The sequence below is a fragment of the Vigna radiata genome, unplaced genomic scaffold (assembly GCF_000741045.1).
Source record: "Vigna radiata var. radiata cultivar VC1973A unplaced genomic scaffold, Vradiata_ver6 scaffold_73, whole genome shotgun sequence".
In the NCBI taxonomy this organism is placed as follows: Eukaryota; Viridiplantae; Streptophyta; class Magnoliopsida; order Fabales; family Fabaceae; genus Vigna; species Vigna radiata.
Window position 1 is genome coordinate 1,085,762 of NW_014542365.1, and position 13,388 is coordinate 1,099,149.

General features: G+C 33.4%; 1 protein-coding gene across 1 annotated transcript; it reads left to right on the forward strand.

Moving 5' to 3' along the window:
• Window positions 1-7,915: 7,915 nt before the first annotated feature.
• LOC106779910 (probable alpha,alpha-trehalose-phosphate synthase [UDP-forming] 10) lies at window positions 7,916-13,101 on the forward strand. The gene is made up of 4 exons (XM_014668121.2): window positions 7,916-8,131; window positions 9,893-11,918; window positions 12,034-12,307; window positions 12,399-13,101. The coding sequence occupies exons 2-4, from the start codon at window positions 9,931-9,933 to the stop codon at window positions 12,711-12,713; spliced, it is 2,577 nt and encodes an 858-aa protein (XP_014523607.1). The 5' UTR covers window positions 7,916-8,131; window positions 9,893-9,930; the 3' UTR covers window positions 12,714-13,101.
• Window positions 13,102-13,388: the final 287 nt, after the last annotated feature.

Genomic DNA, 13,388 nt, shown 5'->3' on the forward strand with positions numbered 1-13,388 from the left:
AAAACAAGTTAAAAATGGTAGAATTGGATTTGAGCACCTAAGTTATGAAAATTGGTGTTTTAAAGGTGAAATTGGGTCTTAATCACTTTAGAACCATTATAGGAATGTTTAAAATCAACTAGACAAGTTTAATTAGGTGTAGATCACAAATTATGGGCTCTAGAAATAGGTAGAAATGACTAGATTTGGTTAAGGGTGTGTGAGTTGCATAATTCTACAGAACTTGCGTTCTACAGATTATGTAGACTCGCTAAGTGAATGTGTTCGCATAGCGAGTCCCTATAGAGAGTGCTCACTGTCTGGGTCATTCATTGTGCGAGCTGGTGCATTGTGCGAATGACCAGAGGGTGCTGCTCTCTGCCTGTTGATTTGCATAGTGAATCATGTCGCCTTGCAACTGGTAGTGGTTTGGGAAACATGTTTAATTAATTCGAAAAGCGAGAAGGGGCGCATAACGACAGTTTAAGGGGTATGTTCTCTGTTTAAACTCTCACATAGCGACCTGGGTGTGCTAAGCGAGAGACCTGAGGCCTGACACCTCAGCGAGTTAATTCGCATAGCGAATTAAAGTGCGCTGTGCGAGACACTCCTGTCTCGCCTTACGAACAGGGTGCGCTATGCGAATCCTCTAAGTCCAATTTACTCTTTAACTACTTGTTTTGATTTGAACTGAGCATGTGTGATGATTTAAATGTAAAGTATGATTGTTGTGATGTTATTAAGTTGCAAGTATGTGGTCCTAAAGGTTGTGGTTGGTCTTGAATGTAACAAAGTGCGGTTCATGGACGTAATTCGATGATCCTCAAGGAGAGGATCCATGGTGGTACCCTTTTAGTGTACTTTAGAATGATTTGCATGGAAGCTTAGTCTTGGGGGTTATCCTGAAACTACAATGGTCAATCATTCTCAAGTAGAGAGGATTGAACCATGTCGTGAGTAGTAATAAGAGGTCTTAGTCTTGGAGGCCCCTAGTATGCTCCGAGGCGCGCTATAGACTAACCTTGTGAGTGTGGTAGGGTGAAACCCACTGACAACGACTTTGTAAAGCAGTAGAAGCCACCATGAGTGCATAACCCGTCATAGCTCGACAATCATTCTAAGTCCGAACGAGTCGGTTTAAAGTGTAATAAGTCTTGTAGTGCGATTTAGTATACTTGAATGAAATTAACATGTTGTTTGTGATTATATAACATGATTTTTTGTATGTCTAGCTCACCCTTTCTGCTTATTCGTGCCTTGCTTCTGTTGTGTTTTCTTTTGCAATGATCATCCACTTGGATGTGAGTAGATGGTGATGAGGTATCTCTGGAGCAGGCATTGAAGGGCGATGATACTGCAGCCTAGTCCCCTTAGGATTTTCTTAGTCTTTTTATGTTATTTTGAAATACTTTAATATGTTTAAAGTTTTAAGTAATAGTCTCATTTTGGATGACTGTAATTCTTAAGACTTTATTTACAAGTTTAACTTCTAACTCTTCTCTTATGGCTTAGACTGAACATCTATAACTTAGGTCGAACACTTATAGTTTAAGACGAACACTTATAACTCAGGTTGAACACTAAAATATAACTGAACGATCATTAACGGTTGAGACCCATAAGAGGCCGAACATAGTTAAGACTGAATACAAGTACAAGTACGAGACCGAATACAAGTACGAAACTGAGTACTACAGAGACCGAATGTCAGTACAATACCGAACACTACCAAGACCGAGTGCTAGTACAAGATCGAACATTACTGAGACCGAGTGCTAGTATAAGACCGAGCACTTTAACTTATAAATATATATATATATATATATATATATATATATATATATATATATGGGTTTGTTAACACGCGTACGCTTGTTTTTCAGTTGGTACGTTTTAACAATGTGTACCAGATTATAGTAGACAAAAATACCATCATTTATCATGGATTCTAAGTTTTAAGGTCAAGGATATTTAAATAATTTTCATTCTCAAAACTAAAAAAAAAAAAAAAAACCCAAACCCTTACTCACCTCCCTCATTCCTCTCAACCCTTTCTCTTTCATCTCTCTCACTCCAACATTTTCTCTGTCATCTCTCTCACTCCAACATTTTCTCTATCATCCCCACTGTTGCCCTAATTGAAAAAAAAAATCAGAAACCCTTTTTCATCAGAGACATTTTCTCTCTCATCTCAACATTTTCTCTGTCATCACTCCAACATTTTTTCTCTCATCTCAACCCAATTGAAGATGGTGGTGGTAATTTGAATCAGAGATATTTTTTAAAAATTGAAAAAGTTTACTCTTTTATAATCATTTTATATTTATTAATGTGAGTAAAATAAATATAAACTTTATCACTTTATGTTACTCTTTCCAAATCTCATAGTTAAAAAATGATTTTACTATTTTTTATCTTACACAGTGGTTAAAGTTTATTCTAATTGCATGTATAAGTTGATTCAGTGATAAAAAAGGGACATAAGGAAATTAAAGAAATAAGTATAGAAGAGCTCCCTAGGAGTACAATTCTTTCAATTCTAGGTTGTAATCTTACATCATGTATCGCATACCAATAGAGAAAGGAAAAAGAAACACTTTGTGTAAAGGGAACAGGACAATAAAGAGAAATATCTTGTTCTTTAAAAATATAATGAAATGTGGTATAGATGTGTAAATAATGTATGAAAATTTAATTGATTTATGAAGGTTTTATTTACAGGATTTAATTTAAAAATGGAATTTAATAATAATAAGAAGGGAAAATATATAACACATCCTCGAAATGAACGAACAGAGCAAGAGCAACAAATTACGATGTCACGGGTTGTTGTGTGTGGCTGAGAGAGAGTATGGAGACGAGAGAGAAACAAATTGGATAAGTGAGGAAGGTGGATTAAGGTTAGGCAAGGGTTTCTGATTTTTTTTTTCAATTGGGGCAACAATAGGGATGATAGAGAAAATGTTAGAGAGAGATGAAAAAGAAAGTGTTGAGAGGAATAACGGAGGTGAGTAAGGGTTTGGGGGTTTCTTTTTTTTTTTTTAGTTTTGAGAATGAAAATTATTTAAATATCCTTGACCTTAAAACTTAGAATCCATGATAAATGAGGGTATTTTTGTCTACTATAATCTGATACACATTGTTAAAACGTACCAACTGAAAAATAGGCGTACGCATGTTAACAAACCCCATATATATATATATATATATATATATATATATATATATATAAGTCCAACCACAAAAATAACATAACATTTATTTATATACTAAAAACGAGTATAATATCGAATACTTACTTATATTGAATACCTTATTTAGACCGACTACTAAGTGGAAATATACAAATATACTTAGACCGAATGTTATTTTCCATTTTAACAATATAAGATCGATCGGCCATTAACTGAAATACTCTACAGGAGAAGAATCCAATTAAGACTTATCACACCAATAGAAACCAATTGGTCATTAACTGATTCTCTACAAAGGAGAATTTAGTTAAGACTGAATGCTCCAAGGAGAAAACCGGATGGTCACTAATGACTCTCGGCTACAATTAAAGAATTCTGCAAAATACTGCAGACTTAAGATGAAACCCTATTTCTACCCAATTCATGCCATTTATCAATCACCAACACATACAAAGAAACATGCAGTAACATCAATATTTCATATCCACCAAATAACCAAACAAAGCATTATTCAAACATGCAACAATTCCAAAACAGAAAATTATAATTAAATTACAAGCTTCCCTTACCTCGAAACCCATATATTTCTACAGTTCCACAATTGTCTTAAGTCCCAAGCAACTTCTAAGACACCCTACGACTTCTTATTGATGAAAAAGAATCAATCATAGGATCAAGAAAAGAATCTATATTCGGAGGAGAAGTTTGATAAACACATGCAAGCTAAACAATGATTGCATGAAACATAAAATGCCTGGTCGAAGAGATTGAACTTACCACTTCGAAACCAAAACTTGATAGGTGAAAAGAGAAGCTTTTAATGTGAGGAAAGCTCAAAGAGGACCTGATTGATGATCAAAACCCTAAGAAAGCGAGATCTTTTAGAGAGAAGAAAAGTAATTTTAGAGAGAAGGAGGAGAAACTAAAACTCAGAAAAGGAAAAAGGTGCATACAAAAACAATGGTTTGTACTTTTAAAAATCTTATTACATACTACCATCAAAATCTCTCGATCAACTCAGCCGTGCAACTGATCCACTTGACTGAATTTAATGACTCTAACAATTACTTAATGAAATTATTTCAATTGTTGATATGATTTCTTCAATTTTTATTATCAACAATAAGATTTCTTGATTAATCCTAAAATACCTACTTTACTTAGTTAAAGTGAAAGAGTGTTACACAAGAACCTTCTTGAAAACTAACCATTTTCTTAAACCTTTTGTTTTAATTTTTTTTCCTGTTTGCTATATGGTCCCCTACTAGTAGCATGTTAGTCCATCAACTTCTTATCATTATGGTACAATTATGAAAATGCTTTTTGCAGGTCAGGACTAGGCAATAAGATTACAAGAGAAAAGTGAAAATTTTGCCAGCCAGCACACACTGCCAGAAGGATTTATGAGAGAACCCTCTGTGTAGAATATTTAGAAAGATGACACTGTTCACTACAGGGCCAAAATTTTGTTATCAGAAATCCAATTTCTCATCTCTATTTTGTCTTTTCCACACAGAAAACTATCAAAATTTAGTTTCTGAATAATTGAGCTTTAAACTAGTTTTTTTAAGTGATTAAAAATTAAACCAACCCGTACAAATATACACAAAATAATATAAAATTAAGTTTATTTGTCAATATATTTATATAACTTATGGAATAATATTCATGTTCATGTCCTTTTATATAAATCATTAATTAAAAAAATTACATCTATTCATATAAGTAAAATAGTGTTATTAATAACAATCTATACATATACTTTCATTATAAAATAAAAATAAACTTTAATATTTTAAATGAATAATTCATATTCAATATCATTTACTCAAATTTATTTTCTATTCATTTTTGTACATAATATAATAATAATAATAGTTTGCATTAAAAAAGAATTTAAAAATAGTATTTAATATTAAATTTTGATTATATTTAATATTAAATTATTAATTTTTAATGACTTATATTTAAGTAAACTGAAATTCATTATATTAATTATTAATTTAAAAATGTTTAACTTTTTTAAAATTCATATTCTTATTATAAATAAAATATATATTAATTATCTAATATTATTGTTATAAAAAATATCATTTAAATAATTTAAAAATATTAAAAATTTCTTCAAATGTTTTTTTCTGAAGGCAAAATCAGTATCTTAATTCTGAATGATATTTTAATGCAGTAGGATAAAGCTGTAGTTTAATTTCTTAACAATGAATTTTGGTTTAGTCTTGATAAAAAATGAACTTTATTGCTTTATTATTTTGTGTGATGATATATGTATATTCAACTTTCTATTCTATACTACTCAACATCAATAAATTATATTTTTATTTCAACATATAAAAGAATTAAATAAATGTAAAAGAAAATTTATTAGGTGTTGATAGATGAAGAAAAGTTGAGAGGTGTATGCATAATTTTTCTACTGCTTTACGTACATTTTTTTGTACAATCTGTTGTTTATTTGACAAACAAATATTTTTTACAATCTGTTATTTATTTTACAAATGTGTGCATTATTAACAAATATTCTATATAGTTTGTTATTCAACAATTATGTGTTATAGTATGCTATTTTGAAAATATATGGTACTAAACAAATAATGAAAACATTTTGACACTTATAAAAAAACTTACAAGTGACAGCAAAACATGTATACATCATTTGATAAAAATAATTAGTTGAACACAAAAATGGTTTTATATAATCTTTACAGAAATATATATATATATATATATATATATATATATATATATATATATATAATATAATATAATCTTGTAATTTAAGTAATTATGAAAAAAGGAGAAGGTGAAATTAAACAAATGTGTTAGCTTTATTCAAATCAAAGAGGGGATGTGAATGTCCTTCATCAAACAATTATTATTAATTAATTAACTACACATATCTAAACTATTTTCTTTCACTCCCAATAATTTATTACTTTTTGAAAAAAAACACTCTAATTAAATTGTTCATAAAGTTTATGAATCAGCAATCTTATAAGACAATTGTTAATAAAGATTAAGAAATGTACATGTATTTAAATATAATATTTTGATAAGTCATTAAGAATATAAAATATAATAAAATAATATTTTAACAATCACTGTGCAAAAGATAACTTTCATGAATATAATAAATATTATACAAAAGGGTATAAATTTAGATTTATATGATCATGACTAAAATGTCAACTCATAAAATTTTAAAAGTAACTTTTGTAATGAATAAATTTATATGATTAAAATTGGATAAGATATTGTTAAATTAAGATTTTAATGAAAAATTTGTTAAGTAAATAGATTGAATTTTTGTTGTGACGATTATTTAAAATTTATTTACAATATTATTATATGTTCATTTATTATTGGATTTGAAGGGAGTGGCATGGTGAGTAGGAAGTACGTGGAGCTGAGTCAGCGAGACGCGGTCTTTTCTTTCTTTTGCGTGTTGATTCCTCGTTGCAAGAGCTTCTTCGATTTTGAGCTTTGCAAAACGCAATTGCAACAAATCCAAAGGCCTACCTTATCCTCTTCCTTCTTTTCTTTTCCTTTCACCTTTAGCTGCCACTTACTTCCCACCACCCCATATCTTTCCCCTTCCAACAACACCACTATTTCCAATTATACCCTTCTCATTACATTCATGTACCAAACAATCTTTCTCACTAGGGTTCATGATTTTGTTGTAAAATTACCACCACCACTTCAACCTTGTTATCCTCCACACCCACAAAATTGACCATACATTATCCATATACAGCTGCTAGGTTAAATCAACCTGCACCCTAAACAAAGTCAGATTTGATGTATTTGTGTTTAGAGAAAACAAATAATAGATTAAGGATTAATTAATTAAGTAGTACTTGCCACCATGATTTTGATTTGTGAGAAAAGATTGTTTATCCGAAATAAAATAGAAAGGGCAACACCTATCACCCAAAGGTTGTTAAAACTCTGGGACAAAACATGAGGCTTTTGGTGTGTTCAAAGAATCGGAATTATGAAAGGTCATTTATGATGCGTGAGATAAAGAATATATATTATATATTTCTTTTTAAATTACTTGGTTTTTTTTTTCTCCAGACAAAAAGGACCCGGTTGACAAAAGGATGATAACGTGTTAAAAAAAACCCATTAATTAATGAATTTGAAAAAAGGGTTTGCAAGGTGTATGAATTTGACCATAATTGGATATTAATAAATTAAGAAAGGCAACACCTGGTGTAGAGTAAAGAATATATTGAAAGAAAAGAGGTTGTGAATTGTGAAATGTTTAAATGAGAGAGAGAGAAGTAGGTGTTTGGTTTTGGTAAAATGAACTGTACTGTACTTGAAAACTTAGAATAAGATATTCAACCACACTTAATGATAAGGATGTGGATAAAGGATTCCCACTTCCCATCAAATATCTAATATTTTAAACCAAATACTCACATGGGTGTGTGAAAAAGGATAAATTAAAATACTCACAAAAGGTAACAATAAAAAAAAACATAATTTAAGTTAGCATGATTTTTAATTTTTTTTTAAAATTGGGTAGTGCAAGTGAATGAGTTAACAGAAGAAAAGGGTATAATGGTGAAAGAGAGAAAGTGAAAATAAATAAAAATGGGGAAAAGTGAACCATGGTTAGAAAAGGGAACTGCAGTGAAGGTTGTTGTTAATGGACACATGAGTCTCTATCCATCTATATTTATATTCTATCCAACTTGTCAAGCAGGCACAAATTAATTAAATAAAAAAATACTATAATCCAGTGCCTTGTTCTACCGCAACAACTTGGAGATATAAATAAAAAAGAGAAAAAAAGAAAAATCTAGCAGTTGCCGTTCGCGTTTGTTCTTCCTTCTCCAATACCGAAACGAAACTTCTCTCTCCAGAGTGTACTTTTGGATTTCTCTTTCATCACTTTGCCGGAATCTCCTCTTCTCTCGGTAGCAGGAAAGGTGAGAGTCGGAGCTTGCGACCGGTGGGACTACTGGAGATTAGTCTGTTTGTTTGTTGTCAAGGATTTATTCTGATCCGTTTTTTTTTTTAATTAAATTTGTTGTTCCTGGTTTTCTGAAGTGCTTGCAGTTTTGGTTTGATGGGGAGCCCAACGAACCCAACCTTTCGCGTTTTGAATGGTGATCTGCGTGTTTTGTTGGTTTGTTTGAGTTTGGTGTTTCTAAGGGAATTGTGAAACGCGTCATTGACGTGATGTTTGAAAATGTGACTCTAGCTTGAATTTGATTATGATTATAGCAGTTCTGTTATCTTTGGGTTTTTCATTATCTTGTTGGGATTTAACATTTTGAGTCCAAATGGGTTTTGGATGGAATTTATTCTCTTCTGTAACAAGTTTTTTTTTTAATTAAAAATTATGATTTGGATTTTCTTGTTATTTTTTGTATTTCATGCCCCTTCTTTGGTGCTTTGTTTGCTGTTATTTATTTATTTGAATTTTTGGTGTTGGAAATGGAAATTTTTTCTGAAGACATAAATCCAAACTAAGTGATTTTCCTTTAAATAGATTTTGTTTGACACTTCTGCTAGACAGGCTTCCGAGAACTTCTTCAAGAGGAAACTGATAGGATATAGTCCACCAATATACTTTGATTGAAGTTTTGAGACCATTTGGTATTATTTTGATGTGGGGTTTATCATATTTGATCACTTCAAATCAAGGGATTGGGTTTCAGTGTATCACAAATATTGTGAACTTGGAGAATGGTGCATGAAGTTGGATTTAGACTAGTTTTTGGTAGTTTGAACTGTGGAATCAATGCCATAAAGATTAGGTAGCGCCCGAGTTTAGCATTATCTGTAATCTGTGAGGAATATAATCTGTTTGTATTTGGGTGTGTACCTATAGATAAGACAAAATGAAATTATCATTTTTCCAGGGAATCCATCTGCTTTTTCTGATATGGCGCCTCATCATTTGAGATGTACAGTTAAATCAAAAGAGATTTTTCTCAAACTGAATTGAAATTTTTTTGGTATATCTGGAAACCTTTTAGATGTGCAATGCATTATGTTTCTTCTGTAGCGTTAGTATTAAATGCGCAATCTCTGCTCTCTCCTTCTGCATGTGGTACTGTGTTTATCTTGTACAAAGATGGGAGAGTAGCATAGTGAGGATGTGTATCTTCTGGAATAATTATATCATCTTGTGTGTTATAAGGGATTCATTTCAGTTTTAACTTTTGCCCTTATTGTGCCTGATTCACAAGTATAATTACTTTTTTGCTTTTTTTTTTTTTCTATACTATTTTTGAAGCATGGGGAAAAGTAAATGCTATCAAGAGTTTGCTGATGTTGAGTACAGTAAATTTGTTTTGACAACAACGATGAACATCTCAGTTCACATTAGCCTAGCTGCTTTGTCCAGATAAATCCATGTGTCATAGAGTTAGCATTCCTAGCTGACTTGTAACATCCTCGTGTTCTTGTTCAGCAGTTCACTTTTTAGACCATCTTGATGAATAAAACTTTCATTAAAAGCTATTAATGATGTAATTTTGCTGGCAACTACGTTATGACCAAGCTAGTAAATGTTCCTGAAAGGAATTAGAAAGAGATTCTCATACGATGTCTAGTGTTGTTGACACCATATGAATGCTGTCTTTTTTATTTTAATTTACTTGGAGGCCATTGTTATATTATTTGTAGGATAGTTATTTGGAATCTTGCTTGATATTCATATTTGTTATCGTTTATGGCAGAACTGATAGAAAGAATTGTAGAAAGGTCTTGTCCATTCATGGCTTCAAGATCATATGCTAATCTCTTAGACTTGGCTAATGGGGACTTGCTTGATATTCCTCACACTCCAAGAGCTCTTCCAAGGGTTATGACCGTTCCTGGAATTATTTCTGATCTGGATGGTTATAGTTGTAATGATGGTGATTCAGATGTTAGCTCCTCTGGGTGTAGGGAGCGGAAAATCATTGTGGCAAACATGTTGCCATTGCAGGCTAAAAGAGATATAGAAACTGCTAAATGGTTCTTCAGTTGGGATGAGGATTCAATTTTATTACAATTAAAAGATGGTTTTTCTTCTGATACTGAAGTAATCTACGTGGGTTCTCTCAAGGTCGAAATAGATCTCTGTGAGCAGGATGCAGTTGCTCAGAGATTGCTGGATGAATTTAATTGTGTACCTACTTTCCTTCCTCATGATCTCCAGAAGAAGTTCTACCTTGGCTTCTGTAAGCAGCAACTTTGGCCTCTCTTTCATTATATGTTACCCATATGCCCAGATCATGGTGATCGGTTTGACAGAATACTTTGGCAGGCCTATGTTTCTGCAAACAAAATATTTGCAGACAAGGTCATGGAAGTAATTAATCCCGATGATGATTTTGTTTGGGTTCATGACTATCACTTAATGGTTTTGCCTACTTTCTTGAGGAAGCGATATAATCGGGTTAAGCTTGGATTCTTTCTGCATAGTCCTTTTCCTTCTTCTGAAATATACCGAACTTTACCAGTACGGGATGAAATTTTGAGGGGATTGTTAAACTCTGATTTAATTGGCTTTCATACATTTGATTATGCTCGCCACTTTCTTTCTTGCTGCAGTAGAATGCTAGGTCTGGACTATGAGTCCAAGCGAGGACATATAGGGCTTGATTACTTTGGCCGCACTATTTTTATTAAAATTTTGCCTGTAGGTATTCACATGGGTAGACTTGAATCTGTATTAAATCTTTCTTCTACATCTGCTAAACTGAAAGAGGTTCAGGAAGAGTTTAAGGGTAAGAAAGTAATTCTTGGTGTTGATGACATGGATATATTTAAGGGCATTAGTCTGAAACTTCTAGCCGTTGAACATCTGCTGCAGCAGAATTCAGATTTGCAGGGCAAAGTTGTCCTAGTTCAAATTGTAAATCCTGCAAGGGGCTTAGGGAAGGATGTTCAAGAAGCAAAGAATGAAACATATTTAATTGCCAGGAGGATCAATGATACATATAGCAAAAATAATTATCAGCCAGTCATTCTCATTGACCGACCTGTTCCTCGCTTTGAGAAGAGTGCGTATTATGCTGTAGCAGAATGTTGCATAGTCAATGCTGTAAGGGATGGTATGAACTTAGTTCCATACAAATATATAGTCTGTAGACAGGGAACTGCACGACTGGATGAATCTTTGGGTAGAAAAAATGATTCTCCTCGGACAAGCATGCTTGTTGTGTCCGAGTTCATTGGTTGTTCACCTTCTCTTAGTGGAGCAATAAGGGTCAATCCCTGGGACATAGATGCCGTGGCCGATGCTATGTATGCTGCCCTTACTATGAATGATTCAGAGAAGCAGTTGCGCCATGAGAAGCACTATAGGTATGTCAGTTCTCATGATGTGGCATATTGGGCAAATAGCTTTATGCAGGATCTGGAGAGAGCCTGCAAAGATCATTACACCAAAAGATGCTGGGGATTTGGTTTGGGCTTGGGGTTCAGAGTTGTTTCTCTCTCTCATGGTTTTAGGAAGTTGACGATTGACCATGTTGTTTCAGCATACAAGAGAACCAATAGAAGGGCCATCTTTCTTGATTATGATGGTACTGTTGTGTCACAATCTTCCATAAGTAAAGTCCCCAGCCCTGAAGTCCTCTCCGTCTTAAATGCTCTCTGTAATGATCCCAAGAATATCGTGTTCATTGTTAGTGGGAGGGGAAGGGATTCACTGAGTGACTGGTTTACTTCATGCAAAATGCTGGGACTTGCAGCAGAACATGGGTACTTTTTACGGTATGTCATTTTAATGTTTGGAAGATTGGGCAACTTTATATCTCGCTATCTGCCACCCTGTACTTTCCCTCAAAAAAGCTTAAAGTGTATTTCCCGCTTCTTTTTATGGTTGCAGGTGGAACAAAGATTCGGAATGGGAATCAAGTCACTTGTCTGCAGACATGGATTGGAAGAAGATAGTGGAACCTATCATGCAGTTATATACAGAAGCAACTGATGGTTCTAATATTGAAATTAAGGAAAGTGCTTTGGTGTGGCATCATCAAGATGCAGATCCTGATTTTGGTTCTTGCCAAGCCAAGGAGTTGTTGAATCACTTGGAAAGTGTGCTTGCTAATGAACCAGCAGTTGTTACGAGAGGCCAGCATATTGTTGAAGTTAAGCCACAGGTATTTTTCAAACCCTTTCTCTATATTCCTTAATCTTGAAACTCAGGCTGAAGTGGACAAAATAAAAAAAAAAAAAATTTGCTCTCTGCAGGGAATAAGCAAGGGCTGGGTAGCTGAAGAGGTTCTTCAGACCATGGTTAACGGCGGTAATCCACCAGATTTTGTACTGTGCATAGGAGATGATAGGTCTGATGAGGACATGTTTGAGACCATTTTGAGGACGGTATCACTGCCAACAGCTCCAGAGATCTTTGCCTGCACTGTAGGTAGGAAGCCTAGCAAGGCCAAGTATTTTCTTGATGATACTAGTGATGTAGTAAAGTTGCTGCAAGGCCTTGCTGCTTCATCCGATCCAAAACCCAGGCATCTTGCTCACTTTCAGGTCTCCTTTGAGAGCACAATTTGAGTTACAGACAAATGAAGACAGCATTTTTGGTTCATTGTGCTACTCTTGCGAGGATTGTGAATCAATGAAATTTTTGGTTATTAATCTTAACCTGACAGACAAATGGTGCGACCGTGTTGTCCGGATCTAATTCTTTCTAGGGCTCCTCAACCGGTATGCGTGGCATGTGGAAGGCTTTTGTTTGATACTGCAATTCATGGATATGCTTGGCAATTCTTCTCTTGTACATGGTAACATCGACAGTTATATTTTCTGGTGCCATCGAGAGATTTATTCGTGCTTAAGAATGTTAGATCTTATGGCTGTCATCACTGGACAATGGGGCACCGAAACTTGTATAGTTACAATACTTCTGTTGCAATACATAATACTTTTCTGGTTTGAGATCTCTTTGGGTAATCCATTTTGCCCGAAAAGTGAATGCTATAACTGATACCATCACTATCAACTCTTTGGATATACTTTAATGACAAAAGTTTGATTTTTACTAATTTTCAAGTAATAATACTGTTTAAAGCAGTGTGTCCGATTTCTTGAATGGATATTTATGGGCATGCAAGTTTTATCGTGAAGCAGTTTAATGAAGTGTTAATATGAATTCTTTCAAACATGTAAAGTTTGTCTAAAGCTGAGGCGAAAATCTATTGTTATTGAGTTTAACGTATTTCAGATATT